The sequence below is a fragment of the Phlebotomus argentipes genome, unplaced genomic scaffold (genome assembly GCF_947086385.1).
Source record: "Phlebotomus argentipes unplaced genomic scaffold, Phlebotomus argentipes genome assembly contig_15, whole genome shotgun sequence".
NCBI lineage: Eukaryota > Metazoa > Arthropoda > Insecta > Diptera > Psychodidae > Phlebotomus > Phlebotomus argentipes.
In genome coordinates this window covers 15,382,726-15,407,511 of record NW_026776181.1, presented here as the reverse complement: position 1 = coordinate 15,407,511, position 24,786 = coordinate 15,382,726, and the positions used below count along the sequence as shown (strand labels likewise).

Sequence of the window (24,786 nt, the reverse complement as noted above, 5' to 3'; positions counted from 1 at the left end):
CACCCACCGCCCAGTGGCGCTGTCGCAGCAGTCATCAATTTTCTGTTCTCTATATTGATTGTGTAGTATTTTTCTGTGCCGCGAGAAAAACTCGTTGTCCTCTGTATTTACTCACTTATCAGCAGATTTTTGCTGTGCAAAATCTCCTGAAAGTATTATTGCACTGGAATGAATAGGAATTTTAACAATTACCACCAAGGACAGGTAAATATGCGAGTTTTTCTCATGTGACATTTCACCTTTGGATATTCAGAACATTGAAGAGAAAAAATAGTGTTTTTTCCACAATTCTCTCACTTATTCAACGACATTATTTGTTCTATTTTAGCGACATTTTATTAAGTTTATAGATATGCACATTTGAAGGCAAGCCCGACCCACGGATGTGCTTAAATAATCCTATATTTCCACTCAGCATTATTGCCAAGTCGTTCAGTGCCCAAGAGCGGTGGCCATCTTTGATGAGGGAGCCTCTTCCGGAGGCTCTCCCTCGCCAGGGAGGCTCTCCCGCGGGGGGGCCGGCAGGCCGGTGGAAAGCGGGAATAATGTGTGATGCATTGGAGAATGTATGATTATGTAAACAGCATCCGTGGCTGGACTTGAATGATGGGAAAATGTTCATAGTCTATAAGTTTGTGTGGGTGGAACTGCGCGCGTTGCGGCATCCGGTGGACGGACAGGCATTCTGGGGGCCCCACAATGAGTGTAGCAGCTGGTAAAATAGGCTTAAGGATGCGATAGCTAAATGCCATGCTAATGCGCAGTGAGGGAATGTGGCTATTGTGCTAATTGTGTGGTTTTTGCGTGTCTTTTGCACAGCAGAGGAGACAGAGCGGCGGCGGAGGCGGCGGCTACAATCAACAGTTCAGCGGGCAGCCGAAGCCCTTCCTCTCGGGCGGCTATCTGAACAGAGGCATGGCCCAGCAGACGGAAGGCCAGGTCAATCCCGTCAACCGACAGACGCTCAGACCGCCAGTAAGACTAATCTTGACATGAATCGCAATCCGTAGCTTGCTGACGAGTCTCTTCCACAGGCACCAGCTGTCCAGGCGACACCAGTGCTGCCTGAAGTTGTGCAAATGCCTCAGATGAAGCAGGAGGACTTTTCTCAGGACGACGCCATCATGACGCCGGTGGAAAAGCAGACGGAGAAAGTCGAGGAAAGCAGCGAGAGATCTGCCAGGGCGAGATCCATCATTGGCCTGGCCAAGAAGAAGAGTGAGTATCCCTAAACACACGCTGTCAGGCTGATTTGCTAATCCTCTGATCGATAGTCAGCAACAAGGAGCGCCGCATCCGGCAGAATCGGCGCCTGCGGAAGATGCTGACGCCGAAGAATGCCATCGTGGCGCTGCACGAGCTGCAGGGCCCGTCGGCGCTTGACTTCCAGATTGAGGGCGTGAACAATGACTTCCGCGCCGAGGTGAACGTGAACAACATCCGATACATCGGCACGGGACGCTCCAAAGTGCTGGCGAAGAACAATGCGGCGGAGAAGGCGCTGCGCGACTTCGTGATCGCCCGGATGGCGGCCAAGGCGCGCCGCGTGAAGGAGGAGAAGAGCATCGAGGCGGGCGAGGCGGAGATGAAGGAGAGCACAGAGCCTGAGGACGCGGACGACGTGCCGATGCTTAATCTGGTGTCGTTTGCGCTGCACAAGTTGTTCTGCGAGTGGGAGGCCGAGGGCTTTCCTGTGCCGGACTTCAGGGCTGGTCAGGAGGTGGTGCAGCCCATGGCGGTGGACAATGGTGCGGAGATGACGCCGGTGAAGCAGCTGCCGCAGCCGCGCGACGAGCTGCCCAACAACGCCGCCTCCACGCATCCCACAATGCTGCTGTCCATCATGAATCCCGGCACGCAGTTCACGGACGTGGGCAGCGAGGGGAAGCCGCCGCATGTGGTGCACACGGTGAGTGTGTCGCTGTGCGGCAAGGACTACGTGGGCACGGGGCGCACGAAGAAGCTGGCGCGCAAGAACGCCGCCCTGGAGGCGTGCATGGATTGCTATGGCGTGCAGTTCAACGCGGACATCATTTCAGACACTCAGTAGACTCTGGAGTGTGCGTCCTTTTCTAAGCATCATCAATATGACAGCGCGCGAAAGGATATTTTAGTATTTGAAGTTGTGATTTCATGCTTGTATTCTTTGTGGAAAATATATAAAACATTTTAATCTCCGTACAAACCGATTTTCTTCAGCTTCTCTCCAGCGCGAAAAAGTGTGTCTCGGCTGGTTAACCCTCGCGAGTGTGCAGATTAAGAAGAGCAGTGAAGCAAACCGAAGGGAGGCTTTAGAAGAAATCCTTTGGCACAAATAAAAACACACACGAGTTTAATGAGTTTTTTATTTATGATTTTTTTCTCATGTTATCAATATCCCTAAGAGATATACAAAAAAGAAAAACTCATTGCTTTTCCATCTCATTACTAAGTTTTTTTTCACTTTATATTAATTATTCATTCATTTTGTTGTAGATATTTTTCCGCCACGGAAAACAGAGCGAGAATTTTGCAAAATAAGAAAGTTTATATTATTTGGATTTGAGGAGGTGAAAAGAGATTTGTTTGTGTGATTTTGGGGGTTGGTTTTGAATGGGAAAGAAGAGCAAAAGAAAAATGGGAAGATTTCATTCATTTTCATGCGTCTTTTTTTTCCTAACTTTGTTTTTTTAGGCTGGAGAATTTTCGCTCTGTTCTCACTAAACATTTAATCGCGTTATTCAAAGATTTTCTCCACTCAATGCAATACTTTTCCACTGTTTTTCTGGCATTTTCACGGAGAAATTTCCCTTCGCTTTCTTTAAATATATTTTTGTTTAATTAGAAAAATTCTATATAATATTGAATTATTTTTAGTTTTTTTTTTTGTTTGTAAAATAATTATGCTTATAAATTATCTGCTCTTCGCTATTTCTGTTCTTTTCATGTGTATTTCTTTTTTCTCACTTCTTTTCTCTTCCTATTCATTCATGTTTTCTTTTGTCGACACAAAATCAGGGAAGAATAAACAGATTAATTTCTTTCACTTTTCCTTTTCCTTCTTTCGAGCTGTTTCACTTTTCTTTCCTATTACGTGCGATTGTGTTCTGAGATTTGCAAAAAAAGGCTGTAAAAGGCGCGATTTGTTAATTTAAACAACAATAACAATTAAATAACACAAAAATACTTGCAACGGTTGTACTTTTGGTTCTTCTCATGAGAGCTCAAACATACTTTCGCGCTCTCGCACTCTTGTTTCCATTTTATTTCAACGCTATTATTTTCTTCTTAAAACCTTTTTTATCCTTTTTCCATCATTTTTTTTCTCGTTTTTGTTACACCGAAAAACACAAAAATTTCATACTTTCAGGACAATTGTGTGTGTGTGAAAAACTAGAAAACACAAAAATTATAGATCATTAAGTATTGTTCTTTTTTTTCTTTTACTGTAAAGGATATTTTATCAAAAAATCAAAGAAAAAAATTTACTTTCTTTTCGCTCTTTTCATCCCCTTTTTTCCGTTTCTCTTGAGTTTTATATTTTCTGCCTTTACTATTTTAATTCAATTCTTGTTCTGTATTTACAGTCAGCGGTAATTCTTATTTATTTACTTCTTTTTTTTTCTTTACTTGTAGACTTTTCTTCTTCTTGTCCATTATAATTATCTTCTCTTCTTCATGTGTGTGTGTGTGTTTTGTGTGTGGTTTTCACAAATACAATAAACTACAGGTTTTTTTCACTTATGTTTTTCCTCAACTTCTTCGTCTTCGCGTTCTTCACCCGAAAAAATCCTATCATCATCTTCTTCGTGACCTTACAATATGGCTCAGTTTTATGCATTTAAAACTTCACTCCACTTCAACAGTGAATTTCCTCCTTTTCCTCCTCTTTCGCCTTCTTCAATTTTTCACAATTGAACTCCTAGTCGAAAGTTTCTTATCTCTTGATGCCTTTTCTCTTGCTCCAGCATGGCCAAAAGCATTGTTCTCGCTCACTTTCTTCTCTCTGTGCTCTTTTGATTATCAATTCGTCAATCCTCACACGCTTCGCCTCTGTCAAAACGATCCTTTGGCGCATCCTTCTTCAGCATGGCGAAGTGCTCCTGTCACAAAACACCACGCCACGCAATTTGAGCAAGAAGTGAGCAACAAGAGACAGAATTCTTTCTCCACGCGCGCACTTCATCATTTTCGCCTATATTCTATGTACAAAGATGCCTGAAGGGTGAACTCTCTTCCACCCACGCTCCTAAGATTCTAACCCTCCATCCATTTTGTCACTCTTAACATTGATTACTTCAGAATTATTATATACATTAAGATACCATTTTTTTATGCATATTTTTTTTTCAATTAAAAGACTCCTTCTTTCTTCTCCTTTTTTTCTTCCTTTCTCCTTCTTCTTTTACTATTAATAATCAATTATTATCTAGTGAGTAATATTTTTGTTGGTTTCCTCGCGAGCGCCACCCGGAAACACCGAAAAAGCCACCTTCTCCAGCGTCCGGAGGCGCGCAGGTTTTCTCTTCTCCTTCGCTTTCAAACTCATCGACTATTCCTATTTTTCTTCTTCTTCTCTTTTTTTTATGTATATATTCAGTAGAAACTAAAAAATACAAAATATATATGCGCAGTAAGTAAATCCGAGAGAAAATATGAGAGTTAACTTAAAAAGTAAAAAAAAAAATAAGGCAATATAATTAATTCTAAAATGAATTTTCATAATGAAAACTCCTCAAAGTTTCAGCCCTTAACATAAATATTGAGAGAATAACTTTTTTTTTTCATCTACTTCTACACTTAAAAAAAGCCCTAAGAATACAAAAAAAAACATATAGTAAAAACATATATAATTCACAAATGAAAAAAAAATACAGAGAAAATCAGGACTTACCATTACTTCAAGTGTTTTACTTTTTGTGTGGTTTTTTTTCCTTAATTTTTTGACCTTCTCTTTCTTCCTTTTCTCCTCGCCATTCATTATCATCAACTTAAAGATACTTTGTAAGATATTTCTCCACTCACATCTTCACATTTTTATACCTAGAAATTTTTCTCCTTTTCTTTTCTTCCTTAATCAATATATATATTCATTTTTTTTTCTTCTTCATTGTTAATATTTATAGAAAAAACACGTTTTCTTTGTATATTTCTCTTCACACTCACTTATTCATCAATTGCCACTACGCTAAGTCAATTGTGTAAGGTTTTTCTTCATCCTTCCTTCCTCGAACTTCCTTTCGTTCTTCCTTTCTCCTTTCGTCAAACTCCATCTCTTTATGGGAAATATACAAAAAATGTATATTTATATCTTTTTTCTCTACTTCTTCCTCTTCTTCTTCAATCTTCACTGCGGTGTAATTCCATAATCGAAAGATTCTCCACTCAATTCATCCTTAAGAACTATCCTTCTAACCGTCAATTCAACTCCTTCACTCCTTCTCACTCCTCGCTTCCGTCAATTGCCCCACAGAATCCTCTCCTTGAGACACAAACGTCCACAAATTTACTCATTCTCATCGTCATCGGCGTCATCGTCGTCATCATCATCGTCCTCATGCACCGGCTGGACAGGCTGAACAGGCTGCATTCCGCCTTTGCTCTTCTTCTTGTACTCCGTCATTTCCTAAAAGCACGCAACAACCACAAAACACATTCAGTCAATGAACCCATTGAGAAGAACAGACAGGAAGAAGAAATCCTTTTCCAACTCACCCGCTCGTATCGTGCCTTGTCCTTCTCAGCCATAGCCTCGTACTTGGACTTCACCTCGGGATCGGCGTCTGACCACTTGCGGCCCAGCTCTTTGGCGATGTCTCCCACGCCGTACTCGGGATTGAGAGCCTTCACCTTCATGCGCTCGTCATTGCAGAACCAGAAGAAAGCCGACCTGCACGAAGAAAAACACGCACACGTGATAAACCATCAGCAATCTTTAATCGTTATTATCCTTAAGAAACCTTCTAAAGCAAAGCAGAATGGGAAAATTTATACATTTCATTCATTTTCACATGAAATATCGCCAATTTGTATTTTCCAGCTTGTCAATTTCACTTCAAAAAATCCTCAACAGCGTCTAACTTCACTGATTTTCTTGCTCTGCACCAAAATAAATCTACAAACTTCCCAGCAGCCAAGAAGGGCATAAAGAAGAAAAGGCATCTGAAGAACCCTTCTTGCCATTCATGGCTCATTGAGAGCCCCACAAATTGCATGAAATTGACTCTTCTTCTGCCTCGAGGCAAAGAGATTTTTCCGTGCAATTTGTCGAAAAATCCTGCCCATGAATTAATTGATACAATTGAGAGCACAACAAGCTTAAGCCACGGGAAATCCGATTGGATGCCGAGATTAGGCTCCCAAATCACACTCTTTCGCTCTCTTTCTCTCTCTCTCTATTTCGCAATCAAATTTCCACCACTTAATCTTCTTCTGGTTGCCAATTGAAAATGGGAGGGAAGGAAGGAAGAAAGGGCAAGAGAATAAGTCACACTTACAGTGATCTCTTGGGTGCGTTGGGATCCTTAATTTGCTTCCTCTTCTTCCCACGGCCCACAACCGTGCCCTTGGGCGGAACGTAGTTCTGCATCTCAAGATCGTAGCGCTTCTTATCCTTCTCCGCCATCTCGTGGAATCGCTTCTTCTCCTTGTCCAGCATTGTCTGCAAAGGCAAAAAAAGAAACGCATTGGCATCAGTATTCAAAGTGTTTTTTATACTTTCAATACTACAAAATTCCCTAATTTTTCCCCCTCATTCCACTGCTAGCCCAACATTCTGGGCGAGAAAGAATGGCAGGCAGAATGATAAACTTGGCCGTACACGTGCCTTGGCGTGTGTGACAACAAATCAATAAATTCGTGAAATTCTCCCCAACATTCTCTCATAGCTCCTGCTGCTGTAATTTACGACATGGGCCATTTTCCCACCCGAAAACACTGGAGAGCGCGCCCGGCCGATGGAGGCGGAGGACGAGCGCGCCTTTCAACTCGAGCGAGCAAAAAGCTCGCCACCCACACACGCCCGGAAATGAAATGTGGAACTCCAACTTTGGGCAATTAGGAGGAAATTTCGTGCTTTTTCTCAACCCCAAACCAACCAACACACATCTCGCCAAATTGCAAGTCCTTTGACTTTGTTGCCAGAGAATTTGCATTTAATTGGCCCAATCAGCTGCAGATTATACTTCGATCATTCTTTTTTTCTTTGCCAATCTGCCAGTGAATGAGTGTGCATAAAAATTCTATCACAGAATTTTACAATTTCATCATAAAAGTCAATATTATGTTAAGAATTAATGCATGAAAGAACAGTAAAAAGGTTATGGACTTATGAAGGGAGTTTTCAAAGAAGTTGTTTCACAAAGTTCCAAAAGTGATTTATCATACACAGAGAGTTTATTACTGAAATATCAATTGAACCACGCCCTCAAAATAAAGATAAAACATTCTAGTTTGCATTTTGAAACTTTGAATATTGCTTTATCTGTGAATTCATGAGTTTATTATGTGTCTGTGAAAAGCAGTGTTTCAGCAACTCAAGCGTATACAAATGGGCGGGGCATCGGAATGGGCGGGGTTTCTAGGAAAATATCTCTCTTTTTCTCTGTCCCTTCAAAATCATCAAAACAAATCCGAAATTAATCCCTCTTTTCCCATCAATTCAACCATGGTCAATTCCTCAACATCCCTAACAATTATAAGAGCAACTCTTAATCCTTTTTCCACCCCTTTCTCGATTGGCACTCATCTCAAGTGTGAAAATTACAAGTCTCTACTAGAAAAAATAACATTGCTGCCATCCAAAAAGCCACACTGGGAGAGAATCCATGGGGAGTTTCAATTTATGGGTGCCCAATTGAGAGAGTGGGTGATGAATTTCCCACCCCCCTCCCGCGCGCCCCCAAAACGCTGGATGCGGGGTAGAATTTTTTAATTCGCGAGCGAGAAGGGGAGAGCAAATGACTATCTCACCCTCTTTTGGGCGAAGGGACTTTAGTAATATTTCACAAGTGACGCGCGTGGCTGGCCGTGTTCCCATTGATTTTTGAAAGGAAGTTGCAGAGAAGAGAGAGAGCAAAATCAGCAACTACTCACTAGAGTCCATCTCTTTCTCTCTCTCTCTCACACGCTCGCACAGGACTTCGCCAGCGCGCGGCTATTGCCACATTGCCGTCTCTCTTTTGCGCTGTATTTTCGCTGGAAAGTTTTGGGGAAGCTCTCAGTTGGAGCCGAGCGGGCGCCGAGTGGCTGGCGAAGTGTCACGATGACTAAAATATCGCCCCATTCGCCACCCCAAACCGCCCCAAACCACCTATTTTTCCAAAATTGCTCACATTCTCTCGCCGTCTCTGTCTTTCAGTCGCTCCCCCATCCCACCCCACACCTAACCCACCACCCACCCGCTCGCCCACCCTTAATTTCGTGTAGCGAAATTCTCTCTCTGCCCGTGTGTGCGTGTTAGTGAATTTGTGGATTGTATTGTATACTTGTGTTCATCCATCAATAAAATCCCGGAAAAGTTTTAACCCCTGCACACAGCAAATTTTGAGGGCACACAATTCTGTGTGCGAGAGGGAGAAATTGGGGGATTTCCTCTCAACATTAAAGGGGTGGCACACACATTAATTTCCCTTCTAAACAATAAGAAAACCCCGTTCTCTCTTTCTCTCATTTTCACCCTCAAAAACACCCCCGCAGCACCCCTTTAAAGGGGAACATCACACCAAAATTGACGACATTACACCAATTTCTGCATTCACCTCTCACAGCCTGTGCCTTTAGAGCACAAAAAAAGAAACACAGCGCGACTTTTTTTTTTCAAATTGTGTCCAGTGGGATTCGCCATCCTCACCCTTCTCTCTGCTCTTCTCTGTCCTCTCGACATCCACACACACAAACACACACTCAGCAGCAAAGCGGGATGAAACTTGAAATTCCCTCCCCAATTTCCCACACCCTTCACACGTCCCGCGAACGTGGAATGGGTGGCTGTGAGGCCACCCAGAGAGGCTTCGCGTGAAATGAGAAAATCAGGGCGCAATCGCAAATCTTTGAAAAACTCACACCATTTTGTGTATCGTCAGCAGAAGCGCCCTGCCGGAGAGTTACCAGCCAATCCCCAGCCCTCACATCATCCCGAGCGCTGCCACCCACAACTTTTCCCACCCACATAAATCCCTCGCGCGCTCAAATTCACCCCCGCGCGCGCGAGTGTGCAAATATTACATTATTAAAGGCAAAATGCTGAAGACGGAGTCGGAGGAAGATTCTGCAGAGGAAAAATTGCAAGAAATTTTCATTCACTTCTTTTTCCCACACACAAACACACACACACATGCGGGCGCGATCAGTGACAATGGTCCGCATTTCCACCCTGTGTATTTGACTAGGGGAGTATTTATATGTGCACTTTCCAACCCTCTCTGTCTCTCTCCTCCCTTGCGCCATCGATCCACACCCGCGTTGGGCCTCTCAATCCAATCCACAAATATATTTTAGAGTTAAAATGAAGTAATTAAAAGCAAACACACTTGGCGCACACAGATTTGCCAACCCATTATAACATCTCACGCCAATCCCCTCGACAGTCCTCGCGAAAAGGACTCGAGAAGGTGAGAGTTTGAGAGCTATTTGGGGAAATGAACAGAAAAAAAATTCCTCGCTAACGAAATATTAACCTCTGAAATTTACTAAATATTCCAATGTTTTAATGAACTTAAAGCTTCTCGGCAACGTAATTGACTCCAAATTCCTTTTTAAACGCTTTGCTTGAGGCAAAATGTCGTCCGCCTTGTTAATTTGCAATTCACTGGTAAGGAATATCTTTATTTTTCTTCAAAATTTCCAATCCCTACGGATATTTTGGGACCATTAATCACAAAACTTGTGTAATTGAGAGAAGTTCTTCTCTGTTTAAAAATCAATAAACAAAATTGAACTTAATTAATTCAAACAGACTTTTTTTTTAATTGTTTAATTCCACTCAGTTGATTTGATTGTGAAAGTGAAAAAAAAACTCCCACGAGTTTCTTTAATTTTCATTCAGAGGAAAAATGAAACAAACTTCTCTCAGTGAATATCTCAATAAGAATGGCAAAGAAATCAGAGTCAAAGAAGGACATTCCTTATGGGTCAAGGATAATGGAAAAAATATCCCTAAACCATTGTTTCCTTCTTTCAATTCCGTGCAAAAATTGCACTCGAGATGGTGGAGAAAAAGGCAAGAAAAAAAACACGAGAGGAAAATGGAAAAAGAATGTGAAAATATCGATCGATAGTGTTCAGAGGGCGGAAAATTGTTGGAAAACTGAGACATAGAGAGAAATTTTCTACACCAGAACAAAAAAAAGTGCCTCTCGTCGAATAATTGCACTTTATCGCACATATTTTGTGCGAAAAGAAAATCCTCATCTGTGCACTTTTTAATTAACACAAAAAAGAGAGAGAAAAAGGCAGAAGCAAATGAGAGCACATGGCACAATTCTACTTTGAATCCCAGTTGATAAATTAAATCGCAATTTAGAGGAGCTTTTTCTCTCTCTCTCTCCCTCTTTATTCATTTGTCCAAATTTGAATTTAAATGACACATCTCAAGATATGCCATTTAAAATTCACCTCCCTTGCAAGGCAAAGAGAATATATGTTATAATGCATACAATTTTCATGGGCCAAAAATAGAAGGGAAATTGCTGAAATTCCACAGAATCCCTGTGACAAATTGCTTAGGAAGAAATATGAGAATTCTCAGCATTTCTCTCTCTCTCTTTCTCTTTCCACAATCATTACAATCGTTGGTCTTTTTTCTTCTTTGGCAAGGATGAAAAAGAGGCCCTTTTCCCAAACACACACACACACTCTCTTTCACGTCCAATTCATTAACAATTCTGTCAATTGCAAGTGTTGAAAGTGTAGAGTAAAATGAAGGACATTTTTGGCATGGCTCATCAATAACACTTTGTGCTTTACACACACTTTAATTAGACATCTTGCAAAGACGCCTTTATCCACGGCGTCAGAGAATATTATTGATTAAAAAATATTCATTCTTCCGCGAAGAGTTCTCACAAAACTTTCGCAACAAAGCGTTCACCTTTAAAGTGTTGTTGTGGTGAAAGAAGAACCCGAACGAACCACCCCAGCAACGCCGCATACCACCATCAAGATGGAATGAAGCCAGGAGAGGAATTAAAGAATAAATTAATGCGCCACACAGACCGTCCCATCGCGGACCCCAATGCAAATTGTGTGCGCAACAATGGAAAAAGGGCGGGCGGTGCAATTGCAAGAAATCACTGACCTTCCACCTCTCGGCGCACTTCCGTGAGAATTCAGCAAAGATGACAGTCTCCTCGGGGTGCTTCTTCTTGTGCTCCTCGCGGCATGTTTGTACAAAGAAGGCATACGCCGTCATGCGTCCTCGTGGCTTGGCGTCAACTTTCCCACCTCGCGGCATCTTTGCGTTTTGCGTATGGATTTGTATTTGTTGATTGTTTTGGTTTTGATGAGCCTGCTGATTATTCTGCGTCTGAATGTGCTGATTCTGCAACAACAAGAGATAAGAGAGATTGTCATTTCATCACATATCAGGTAGTTTTAGTGTTAAATTCGAAATTCCACTCGCGATGCTCTTTTTTTTTCTTCCTCTTCTACAACACCACCACACGGCTATGAAAAGAAAGGTAAAAACCGGTCGTTGTTTCTTCATTTTTCTCTCCACAATCTTCACGATTCTCTTCATCCTTTCTTGTGCTTTATTTTTCACTCTCAACCATATTTTTTTTCCACGTCTCTCTGTCCCTCTCTCCCTCTGCTTCTCTCTCTCTCTGTCTATTTCACCTCTTTTTTCCCAACCCTCCTCGACCATCTTTTTCACATGTACACAAATATATTTTTTTTCTTCTCCTAAAGTCTCTCCTCATTTTTCTCACTCAGACCTCTGCTGCGCGCCTTCTTTAAGCCTCTCAATGCAACGGGGTTATTCACATTCTCTTCTCTCTCACACCCAACAACCTCATATGTTAACCCCAAAAGAACCCATCGCATTCTGAGCGTCTTCTCGTGCGACTTGCAATCGACCAAGAGAATCTCTCTCTTTTCTCTCCTTCTTTTCTTTTGGTCGAAGGCGCACACAAAGGAGAAGAAAACTCCACAAAAATATTCGCGGGGTTTCTTCCATTAATTAATTTTATGGTTTGTCTTTCGTTCTCCTCTTTGTTTTCTCTCGCCTTAATTCAACCCACCATAAATACCAGCAGTTTGCCAACTGGTATTCTTTGAAAATATCCCAAGAATTCCATTGGAAAAGCGAAAATCATTGGAAAACTCCACTGACTCGCAATAGACGTGGCTGTGAAAGGGTCGCTTTTTCCCACAGTTGAATAACCCACCCACTCTTCATCCCCTTATCAGGTGTGACTTATGAATCCCTTCTTCTCCTTTGTGTCCTCCTCACTCTCCTGCTCGACCATCGGCACTCCGTGCAGCACAACAGGAGAGAAAAAAAAACGACCGCCATTCACTCACTCTCACCCACTTATTATTTATTGTACAGCAATATGACGCATAAATAGCATTTCTCACACTCACGCCAATTGAAATGCACAGCATTGAACTTGACTCTTGAATGGGACCCATTGAGAAGGAAGACCCTTCAGCACTGTCAATAAAATCAACAATAATTCACTCATACCGCCACAAAAGACACACTTCGCTCTCCCGCCCAATGCCAGGGATTTCCTCGCCGGCTCTCCTGCACTGTGGCGACAAATTGAGACATCATACACAGCACATTGATCCCTCTCCTCACTTGCCGGCGAAGTGAGCAGTGAAAAAAAAAATCCACACGCCAAATACTTTGTGCACAAACTATAAAAACCCTATTAAACAATAAAATGTCAGCAGGGAATGCAGACAAAACTCTATTCAAATTCCACACACTTTATCAGATGCAAAAATTCCCTCTCTTTTTTCTCCCAACCCCAATTTAAATACATCAAAAGTACGTTAATTGCAATCACCAATCAATTTTGTGCATTTCAAAATATATAACACCATTTCTCTCTCTCTCTCTTACACATTTTCAATCGTCCAGCGAAAAATTGTCACCATAAATGGTAAATTGTTGACTTTTTTTATTCCCCTGTCCAAATTTCAAGTGCAACAAAGTGTTGTCAGAGTGTTTTAAAAGTGGCGTGGGAAAAAGTGCTCATTGACAAAAACGTGACATACAAAAGAGACTTTGTGAGGAGGGGCAGAAAAAAAATTAACTGAGGCACTAATTGTAATCCAATATTTGGAGGTATTTTATAGCCCTTCTTTTTTCGTGTGGTTTTTATGATTATTGTTGTTTTGTCTCTCACTCACTCACTCTCCCATCGGAAAGTGAGTCTTTTCTTCTTCTTCTCCTCTTGGCATCTCTTTGGTCGCGCGGCTTAATCATCTCTGTGGCACTCGTCTCTTCCAGCATTTGTGCTCTCTTCTCCATGCCTGGGCCGCCCAAAAGGAACATCAGAAAGCACCCAGAGCAAGAATAGCCGGGGAGACACACACAGTGGTGAGTATAGGTGAAAAAGAATACGATATATAGCACAAAACACTCTCTCTCTTGGCATGGCATGGAATTGATATGGAGAAAAGGCGCGCGCGTGTGTTATTCAATTATGATATTGTGTTGTTGATGTTTTCTCATTCAAAATCATGGCAATTCAGCCAGAAGAGAGCATAGTGGAATTGTGTTTGGAGGATGAAGAGGAGGTTGTACCGGTGGAAAACATATGTGTCATTAATGTTTATATTTTATATAATATATAGTTCACATGATGCTTTTTGTATTATAGCGCGCACAGCGATGGAATATCTTGCTCACATCATTCTCCACAACACACATTTTCTCTCTGTATTAATTTCACTCTCATTCCCAGACAAAATACACCAACTGCCGCACATTCAAACACACCAGACACTTCTAGAAGACACACAACAATTGAAAATTACTCTTCTTCTTCTCCTTGACTCTGCCAGGGTTTGTTTTCCAAAGCCACGTGCTTTAATTCCTTACACCGCTCTCTGTTAAAAGCCACCCACTTCTTCCCTCCACCTCACCTCAATCATGTTGTGCTTCCATACACAAAATATACACACTTTGCCCTGAAAATCCCCTCGCTTTCACTCTCTCACTCCTTCCCTCTTCCTCTCTACCTCTCTCTCTGTCTCTCGTGGGGCCGCAAAGTCAACCCCATGGCAAATAGTGTGTGCTTTATGACATCACTCACAAGAGCCACCCACAGGGCCAAAGAGACATTCACACAGTGACACCGCAACAGCACACGTCTGAGGATATCAGTTGCACACAAGACGATCCAAGGAATGCCACCACCTTTTCTCACACCCCAAAATACCTCAATCATGTGAACGCGCGCGCCCCACAACCCGGCGCCCAGTCACTCAACTCTCTGACTCACATCAATCTCGGCATCATGCACGACACAAAATATCATTTGCCCGATTGACGAGCAGCTTTAATTGCATTCACTTCACTTTAAGACTCTCCATGAGTGTGTCTTTAAAGCCTTTCACCCCCTTTACTGAATGATGTACAATTAGGTTGAAACCCAAGAGATATAGATCGATTGCAAAAACACTTAAATCTGGCATACTAAATCCAAAACACTCGCAAAATACTATCACTGCTATTAATCCCTGTTTTTATTGCACAAGGAAAAAAAAGGATACGATTATAGTGTCACTGCCCAAGTGGCTTTTAAACTCTGGTCTTATGTGTCATTTAACTTCATGTGTCACACCTAGAAAAAGTGCATTTCTCAAGAATTATTACAAAACACTAAACTGTCCCATTACGGATATTTACAGCCTCAATTTAAAGTCACAAAACATCTTGAGAAAATTCAATTATGCAGGAGAAATTCTCGGAAAAAGAGAAATTTTACCGACACAACATTCTCACGTCGTGCCTCAAGATCAATAAAATAAAAAAAATAGAGTCTCACCGCCATGATTCACTTTAATGACTCACAAGACTTGTATTAATTCCCAAGCATGACACATACAGCGTGGGCACTAATTATAGGTCCACTGCAGGCATCCGGGGTGTAGGTAGTCTGGGGCAAAATCAAAAAATATCAAATATGGCGTTTGATTGCCTATCCATAGCCAAAACAAAACCCCCAATATGAGGCCCCTCCGCCGGATCCTAGGGATTCTAGGGAACTTTATCACTTTCTGGGCTGGCACTAATTATAGGTCCACTTGGGAAATTTCACTATATCTCAGCGAAAAAAAATCGGAAAATTCTGAAAATCATAAGGATCCTTCAATTTGAGCCCAGAAACCATTTACCGTCGCCACACCCCGCCTCGGTCCTCCGTGGACCACACTGTTAAAGGTCTTTGCCTAGTACTACGTAATTGCCCAATATGGCTCCTCCGCAATGGGGCGGGGGGCCCAATGGCCACAAACTCCTTCATAGGGCTTGATTGAAGCCTCTTGAGCATAATTGGGGTTTCTGGCGCCGATACCCTTTCTGAATCCTGGCCTTAAGCACTTCTTCTAGGGTCTTTTTCTGCTTCTTCGGGCCCAAACCACCCCAACCCCCGAGCCACCCCCAATGAAATGGGGCGAAAAGTTCTTAGGACACTTCTAGGAAACCCATGGACCCCAGATCCGGGGACGAGAAGTGCCTCGGAGGGAGCGCCCTTAGCAGGATTTCAATGCTTTAGAATTTTTATTCTTCAAATCGACTTTTATTGCCAATTAATTTCCACTCCAAATGTAAACCGCTATAACTCCGATTCTATGGCTCTGATTTTAATAAGTGGCGGCTTTTTGGAAAGGTCTCAACACAAGCTATCAAAATATAAAAAAATAAAAAAATAAATAAAAAAAGAAATTGAAAAAAAATGATCTTAAACATTATTTTTCTCTCTACTCCCCCTCCCAATTTTTTATCCTTTTTGCGTTCTTCAGGAAAGTTTTAGGATTCGTCATTAGCTTTCCAAAGAGACTAAGATCATCTCAATCGGACAATTTGTTCTCGAGTTATGCCATATTTAATAATTTTGCTATGTTCAAGCTTTTGAATTTCATGTCGGAAATGTATAATCTCAGTATAATCCAGTATAAAAATGTGTGTATTTTATTATTCATAATCTTGTTCATAATTTAAAATTCATAATTTAAAATTCATTATTTACAATTCAATTTTTACAATTCATGATTTACAATTTATAATTTATATATAAAAATTTTTTTAAATTCACAATGTACAATGAATTTTCCAATCCATAATCACAATTCATTACAAACATCACAATTTGTATTTTTACAGCCTCGACTTCAGTACTTAGTGCACCCTCCTTGATTCTGGATGACACTAAATATGCGATGGGGCATTCCAACCAATAACTTATTGAGATCTGTGTCTGGAATACTCGCCCAAGCATCTACTATTGCTGCTTTCAGCTCCTGTATGGTGTCAAACTGCTTCCCATGGGCGTACACTCTCCTCGACAACAAGCCCCACACGTTCTCTATGGGGTTCAGGTCGGGACTGATCGCTGGCCAGTCAAGTACTGGAATAGTCCTTTCTTCCAACCATTTTTTCGTCGACTTGGCGCGATGGATTGAAGCATTGTCTTGTTGAAAGACAAAATTTTCTTCATCAGGCATATTTTCAAGGAAGGGTAGTAAAACATCTTCCAGGAGAGACTGATAGCCATTTGCATCAAATCTGGGTGGAACAAAACATATTGGCGTGCGGCAGTTCCACGAGAACGCTGCCCACACCATGACATTTCCGCCACCGAAATTCCTGCTGAACAGCGTCCGTGGCTCCTGCCGGAGGTCGTGCCAATAAAAGCGTTGCCCATCAGGTCCATCCAAATTGAACTTTTTCTCGTCTGAAAATATCACAGAGCGCCACTCCTCAGTCCAACTCATGTGGCGCTGTGCAAACCTAAGCCGCGCATCCTTATGATGTTGCTTCAGTTTAGGTTTGGTGAGCATCTTCGAGTATTTCAACTCGGAATCTGCGCTGAGTATAGCGCGAATGCGTCGAGCCTTTACTGGGAGGCTCAGCGTTCGGGCGATCTCCCTTGACGACATCAGCTCGGAAGTCGCCAAATGCCGGATTTGGCGCTTCTGGCGATCCGTAATTTGCGACTTGCGTCCCGCATTCTTTGCTCCAGCGTTGTAAGAAAGCCCCTTCTTGAGAAAACTACACACCACATTGTGGGAGCGGTTGATTTTCCGGGCTATCTCCCTCTTCGTCAGCCCCATCTCCTGGTAAGCAGAAATTTTTCCTTGCTCCATGTCTGTGAGAATCTTTCCACGAGGCATCTTGTCTGAAATTCATTAAATTATCAAGTTAGAAGAATAAAAAGCATAGAAATCAATGTAAAAAATGATTCTTACCAGAGTATTATTGCACACACGCTCAACAACGCACCGAATAGTAGAAATTTTCACTGCATGATGGCGCACCGTTCTTGGAAAATTAATTCCAAGGATCACTTGGATGCGCGCGGCGCGAAATTCAAAAGCTTGAACATAGCAAAATTATTAAATATGGCATAACTCGAGAACAAATTGTCCGATTGAGATGATCTTAGTCTCTTTGGAAAGCTAATGACGAATCCTAAAACTTTCCTGAAGAACGCAAAAAGGATAAAAAATTGGGAGGGGGGATAGAAGCGCTGTAGGGAAAAATATTGTTAGAAATGGCATAACTCGAGAACAAATTGTCCGATTGAGATGATCTTAGTCTCTTTGGAAAGCTAATGACGAATCCTAAAACTTTCCTGAAGAACGCAAAAAGGATAAAAAATTGGGAGGGGGAGTAGAGAGAAAAATAATGTTTAAGATCATTTTTTTTCAATTTCTTTTTTTATTTATTTTTTTATTTTTTTATATTTTGATAGCTTGTGTTGAGACCTTTCCAAAAAGCCGCCACTTATTAAAATCAGAGCCATAGAATCGGAGTTATAGCGGTTTACATTTGGAGTGGAAATTAATTGGCAATAAAAGTCGATTTGAAGAATAAAAATTCTAAAGCATTGAAATCCTGCTAAGGGCGCTCCCTCCGAGGCACTTCTCGTCCCCGGATCTGGGGTCCATGGGTTTCCTAGAAGTGTCCTAAGAACTTTTCGCCCCATTTCATTGGGGGTGGCTCGGGGGTTGGGGTGGTTTGGGCCCGAAGAAGCAGAAAAAGACCCTAGAAGAAGTGCTTAAGGCCAGGATTCAGAAAGGGTATCGGCGCCAGAAACCCCAATTATGCTCAAGAGGCTTCAATCAAGCCCTATGAAGGAGTTTGTGGCCATTGGGCCCCCCGCCCCATTGCGGAGGAGCCATATTGGGCAATTACGTAGTACTAGGCAAAGACCTTTAACAGTGTGGTCCACGGAGGACCGAGGCGGGGTGTGGCGACGGTAAATGGTTTCTGGGCTCAAATTGAAGGATCCTTATGATTTTCAGAATTTTCCGATTTTTTTTCGCTGAGATATAGTGAAATTTCCCAAGTGGACCTATAATTAGTGCCAGCCCAGAAAGTGATAAAGTTCCCTAGAATCCCTAGGATCCGGCGGAGGGGCCTCATATTGGGGGTTTTGTTTTGGCTATGGATAGGCAATCAAACGCCATATTTGATATTTTTTGATTTTGCCCCAGACTACCTACACCCCGGATGCCTGCAGTGGACCTATAATTAGTGCCCACGCTGTATATAAATCAGCATCCTTCTTTCAATGTCACACAGGACTCTTCTTCCTCGCTCAGCCATTCTCCGTCTCTGTCCACTCTCTGTCCGCCTGTGTGTTTGTCTTCCTCGTCTCGCCACCTCAATTGTCGTCTTCGTCATCGTCATCGTGAAGTTTTATTGGGGAATTTCAGAGTATATATACACACAATCTGCGAGCGTTTGGTTGCGGAAATACACAAAAGTCATCCATCTCACTCTTGAGCACCCAACCGAGCACTAAGTGGACCTTCATCTTCTTCTCCCCCTTTCTGTATTTTTACTATCAGGAACTCTCCTTTTATTCTTGTCCTCAGAACACACACCGCATCCAGAGGAGAGTGCCATCGCTCATCCCCATTGCCCGAACAGACAGCGTGATGCCACGTGGACTCAATCTCACGCCATTCCTCCAAGATTCATCTTGAGGAATTTATTATAATTCCAACGCCTTTTTCGCCTCTTTTTTCTTCTTCTCCTCTCCATCGCCCCTCGTGTTCTCTTGCTCTCTTACACACCAAAAACCCCAAAATCCGTGCTCTTTCTCACTCAATCACACACATATCGTGTGATCCTCTCCTTTCCCACTCCTTCTCCTCTTCCGCAAAACCCATGAATGAACACTTGAATGCGGGAATTATCAAGAGGACAGCGCGCGCTTGGAGAGTGAAAAAAAAGCGCAAACACTTTTTCCACCACAAAAGTGTTGATACACATATAATAATAGAAACAGGAGGAATAAAGAAGAAAAGTGAGTGAGAAAGCAGCACAAACAGAAAGCATCAGCCGAGAGAGTAGAATAGGGAAAAAAAGTGTCTATCAAAAGAGCACAGCATTGAGATCATGACACAAAAAATGCTTAATTTTCATTCTCGAAAAAATATCAACCACACACAGTCACACACACACATAACACGCCATCTCTCTCCCACTCGCACAGCACAGAGTTGAGCATGAGAGAATGTCTTACGGAGATATCTAACGTGTGGGTGGCTTATTCTGTTACAATTGCATTCCTCAGCTCAGTTTAATCTCTTCCCAAGAGAGGCTCTTTTTGGTCTTTTGTCTCCCTCACGCCATCACACAACACAAAACACACTTCCTCAATTGACACAGTGAACAATGAAAAAGAAAATAAGAGTGATGCCTAATGAATTTGCACATTTTCTTACGCGCGCGCGCGCAACTTTAAGAATCACAATCATTTTGTGTCTCTCTGTTTTAGAGAATTTAATTGCTAAAAATCACACATCAGCAATTTTCTCTGCAATTCAAATGTCTCATTATCTAATCAATCAAAGTTCTGAACATCATTTTTACAAATGGAAGAGAGACAGAGACTCTCGTCTGTGTCCTCTGACCTCTGCGACCCTCATCAGATGGCGCAACCTCTTAAGTACCTCCATGCGACCTTCTGCCGACCACATACTCGCAGCGCACAAACACAGCCATTGGACAAAGAGAATATGAGTCAAAGCTCAGAGACAAAGAGTGAAAAGGCCAAATTGCAGCCAGAAGAAGGGCAATAAAACATTTCCCCATTGTTGCTGATCGCCACAACTCCAGAGGGAATGGGATGTTCAACATGCTGTGATGATGGGGAATAATTATTTTTATTCTTTTCCCTTCCTTAATTGTGCACAATATATATATGTATGTAAGACAAAAAGCGTCTAGTCACTTTGTCCGTCACGGATATGATTCGCCAATTCCGTTACATATGCCGCGCGCGTGGAAAAATCATCTCTTCTTCTTTGCACATGAGAGTAATTAAAAAGATTCAGCACAGAAAGGCGCAATAATTGTGCAGAAAAAAGTGAAAATATCTGTCAAATCAGCAAAGAAGAATCCCCACAGAGTTCAAAAATTGATCAATTAACACATCGTAGCATACTTTCTTTTCTCTTCTTCTTCTCAAATCAATCTTGAGATCGGCATATTTTCCTCTGATTCACACATCTGGCACCCCCTTTTTTTGTGCCTTCAAGACCCCCCCAAATTTTTCCTCTGGGATTTTACTACACCATTTTAACATTCACACTCTCTCACAACCCAACAAGCAGAGAGTCTCATATCTTGGGCCACAACTCTCCTCCAGCCATGGTGAACGGCAGGGCGCAGAGAAGAGTCGGAGAGCAAAAAATAAAAACAAAAATTGGTCGACGAAACGGCATTTAAAATGGAAGAAGGAAATAAAACAAGTTTATGGAGTTTCAGGGTGGAAGACCCAAATGGTGGCGGGCCGCGTTCCCTGCCATCGGCCTCTCACTCGCGCACACCATCGCGCCCATCGTGCCGTCCCACTCGAGCACGACCCAGAGGTGCAGAACCATCCATTCCGGGCACACTGGTGCCTCCTTGCCGTCGTGCACGCCACTGGATTTCCTTGGAACCGCGCTGGTTGGCCGGTTCCATGGTTGGACGAACTGCGCGCCGTCTCTCGCTCTCTTTCTCTCTCTCTCTCTCTTGCCCTCCCGTCTCCCCGCTGTCCCTTCCCGTGCTCCTGCTGCGGCTCCCGACCATTTGGGCCGTCGTGTCTCTCCGTCTCTTTCCACCTCCACCCATTTTTTTCCTTCTCCACCCAACCAACTTTTTTCCTCTGCTCCATTTTCGAGAGAATTTTATTAATTAAAAGTAATTGCATTCTAAATCCCCATCTTGAGCAACACACACCACAATCTCTCTCTTGCTCTCATGCTCTCACTCTCTTTCTCTCTCTCTCTGTGTCTACTTTGGCATCCCATTTTCTGCCTCGTGCACCCAAATTGCACCAATTGTCCGTTTTTCCGTCCACAACCGTCATCTCTCCTCCCCCTCCCGCGACCAGAGAGCGCCGTTGCAACTTTAAGAAAAGCCTCCCAAACCACCCATAGAAATCCCCGAGTCAAAACAACCACTTTCATCTTCCTCTTATTATATCAGAGCCCATCAAGAAACTCTCTTCTCACGGACTATTTCAGCATTAACCGATTAATCTCACACACCACACTCACACAGCCACACACAATCCACTCGTCGCACACGGCAAAATGCCACACACCATGACAGAGTATAAACAAAAGAAACAAAGTCGATGTGTCTTTTGTTTCTCCCCTTCCAAATTCCCAGTAAAACGCCATGGTAGAGCGACTTGGGTATTTTTCTTCGGGTCTCTCCGCATGTGCACAATTTTCCTCAAGGTGAAAATTTGCCATTTTTCATTTAAAGGATGCAACGAGTGAAGTGCCACAGAAGAGAAAAAGAATGAAAGAAACTATCATCATTGAGAAGAGAAGAGAGCGGACAATGAGAAATATTAACATCTATTCACATATAAGCACGCCACTGACTGAGAGATGCATAAGTAATGTAGTTTTTCTATTCCAATTTTACTCCACAACAGAATGAAGAAGATGAGGAGGAACAAAGCTTTGTGGCAGATTTTTTGAGAGTCCTTGTGAGGACTTTAGATAGGTTGTATGAAAGTGAGAAATGAACGCACTGAATTTGACAGCTGTCCATGAATAATTGCTCAATCAGCTGTCACTGTATTCATCCTGGGTTCATCTCTGCTTCCAATATTCACCATCTGAGCACCTCAAGTAATACCGCAAATTTATAAATTATTAGTCACAAGATAGTGATTTCACATTCTACTAAGCCTAATTCTTAGGATTCCAAATATTTAGAAGAGAGAAAGAAAAAAATCTTCCGAAGACTGTTTAAAATGGCGGACGCGAGTCTCTGACATCATGCCGCTAATTAAGCGCACTGAAGTGACACATTACTTATGCACGAACCCACGACTCGAAACTCTATTGCAACTTTTAATCCTAATGGAATTTGCTGTGGATGGAAGATTCGCTCTAGCGATACGGGCAATCCTTCCCGGGCGACTGTGCGCTTGTACATACCGATGGTGGTGGTGTGTGGACATTGTGCAGATTCTGTTGGTGCTGCTGATTCTGGTGCTGCTGCAGAGCATTGTCAATGTTCTGGCCGCCCGGATACCACCATTGCGTGCCCGGCGTGGCTGTCATGGGCTGCGGATCGCCAGGCCTGGCCACCATGCCGCCCATGAGGCGGTAGTCGTAGGCGCCCACGGGCGAATTGCTCGTGACCACTGTGGTGCCTGAGATTGTGGTAGCGGGATTCTGGAAGCTGCTGGCCATCTTGTACGAGAAGAGCTGCTGGGTGGGCACCACCGAGGCCGTGCTCTGCTGTCCACGTGACTCACTGTGGACCTGCTGCTGCGGCTGCTGCACGGCCTGCTGGTGCTGTTGCTGAATCTGCGCCTGCTGCTGCGCCAATTGCTGCTGGTGGTGCTGATTGATCAGATGCTGATGGTGCTGCTGCAGCGTCTGCTGGTCCGTGGACGCTATCGCCCCTGGCCACCACACAGCCTCCTCGCGCGCGCCCCAAGCACCCCGATGGTGCTCCGACATGATGCGCGTCTCGGTATCTCTGGGCTCCGCTCCCTTGGGCGCTCACACTCTCGACTCCGCCGTGGCACAGACCCCGAAAAATTCTCTCTCACTCTTCTATCTCTTCACCTCCCCCCCTGAGAATGGCACACACTACCACACATACAACGCACAGACACTTCCTCTGCCCCGAATATTACTCTCAACTTTCCAGCTCAGAGCCGCCTTTGTCGAGAGCGCGTTTCCTCCTCCTTGCCCTCTCAACTTCTGGCCCGTCGTGCAATTTTTCCCTTTTTTCCCGCACACAGAAACTCCACGAATCCGCGGCCGCACAAACTCTCCTCAATTCAGCCTTTTTTCACACGCCCGTGTGCTTTTCTTGCTTCTGCGGGGAGTCCACAGCACAGGACCTTCTTTATTTACAGCAACTGTCTCTCCTCATCACTTTCTTACCCCGCGCTTTATTCCTGCACAGGACACAGCACACGATTCCACACGCAAAAAAACACCGGACAAGGATCCTTCCACCGCAATTGCTCCAACTGATTTTTTTGCGAAAAAATACCCAAGTGTACAATCTCAACGCGCGCGCTCTTCTTTCTTTCCGTCACTCGGGCTCCTCAACTGTGCCGTTGTAGTTGAGCACCCGACTCGGGGTGTTCTCGGTCGCCTCTCGGAGATGGTGAATTTTTACATCAGCACCTCTCACTCGCACGCCTATTTTATTTCTCGCCAGCGCACCCAGAAAAACTGACGCGTCTCGCTGTCTCACTCCAGCCCGTGCACTCGCTTACGGCGACACCACGTCGTGTTGCCTCACTCGGCTGGGCCCCAACGAAGCGCCAGTGAAAAACGCGCGCACCGCGATCTCTTTCCCACCTAAGCGCCCTCTGTGTGTGTGCGTGAACCCCACACGGATAGGCACTTGGTCAATTTTGTATTGGTGTGGCTGAGGAAAATTTTCCTCTCACACTTCCACCGCCGTCCGTGTGTTGGTGAGCGGCTCGTCGAGTCGATATTGGAGCGTCTACCACGCTTTTTCTCCCTCTCACTCTATCGAGGCCGATGACGTCGCAGTCGAGTGCTGTGTTGCCAAACGACTACAATTTTTCACTGGATTCTTCGGCAGACACCGCCGTCTGTCTCGCTCTGGCACTCCGCTTCAAAATTCTATGGCGCTGATTTACGCATGAATTAATATTTCCCAGCAAAAATGGGGGTTACTCGAGTCGTGGATGATCCAACAATCGCTCTGTTTCCCCTTGTCTTCACTCCTGCCAGCTGCACTGCCGCCGGTCGCCTGGCTTTTTCCACTTTTCCGCCAAATTCCACCAGTCAAGACAAAATTCTAGCCACCACACACAGAGTGTCTTCTTATCTGCCAATCCGCGGTCGCGTTCTCAAGTCAGGACAACTCGTTATTTTAACCTTGTCTCTGACTCTCACAGGCCAGGATATATTTAAAACGCCGAACAACTGAGAACAGGTGTTGACTCTATGCTCTTCAGCCACAAAATGTCTATTTTCTTCTTCCGCTTTTAGACTCAAATTCCAACTAAACTCCCTTAATTCTCTCCTCTACGACAATGTCCTACCAACTTCCCTTCACTGCCCTATTATTTCTTCACTGACTGCGCTTTTGCCTATTCCTCGAACACC

General features: G+C 43.4%; 2 protein-coding genes across 7 annotated transcripts; one reads left to right on the top strand and one right to left on the bottom strand.

The window, feature by feature from the left end:
• The first annotated feature begins 33 nt into the window (after nucleotides 1-33).
• LOC132263143 (double-stranded RNA-specific editase B2-like) lies at nucleotides 34-4,851 on the top strand. Of its 4 annotated transcripts, none has more exons than XM_059762757.1 (5): nucleotides 34-204; nucleotides 329-715; nucleotides 823-975; nucleotides 1,035-1,218; nucleotides 1,275-4,851. In XM_059762757.1, the coding sequence occupies exons 3-5, from the start codon at nucleotides 916-918 to the stop codon at nucleotides 2,048-2,050; spliced, it is 1,020 nt and encodes a 339-aa protein (XP_059618740.1). In that variant the 5' UTR covers nucleotides 34-204; nucleotides 329-715; nucleotides 823-915; the 3' UTR covers nucleotides 2,051-4,851. The 4 variants fall into 4 exon arrangements, with proteins under 4 accessions (XP_059618740.1, XP_059618739.1, XP_059618738.1 ...); XM_059762756.1 differs by having other exon boundaries at nucleotides 820-975; XM_059762755.1 differs by lacking the exon at nucleotides 329-715.
• LOC132263141 (high mobility group protein DSP1) lies at nucleotides 2,973-23,764 on the bottom strand. Of its 3 annotated transcripts, none has more exons than XR_009468479.1 (6): nucleotides 22,618-23,764; nucleotides 11,276-11,518; nucleotides 6,477-6,640; nucleotides 5,695-5,869; nucleotides 4,874-5,605; nucleotides 2,973-4,791 (listed from the first exon to the last, which is right to left on the bottom strand). XR_009468479.1 is itself a non-coding variant. In XM_059762751.1 (5 exons), exons 1-5 carry the CDS (start codon nucleotides 23,146-23,148, stop codon nucleotides 5,486-5,488), a joined length of 1,233 nt encoding a protein of 410 aa, XP_059618734.1. In that variant the 5' UTR covers nucleotides 23,149-23,764; the 3' UTR covers nucleotides 2,973-5,485. The 3 variants fall into 3 exon arrangements, 1 of the variants encoding a protein (XP_059618734.1); XR_009468480.1 differs by having other exon boundaries at nucleotides 2,973-4,585; XM_059762751.1 differs by having other exon boundaries at nucleotides 2,973-5,605.
• Between the last annotated feature and the right edge of the window lie 1,022 nt (nucleotides 23,765-24,786).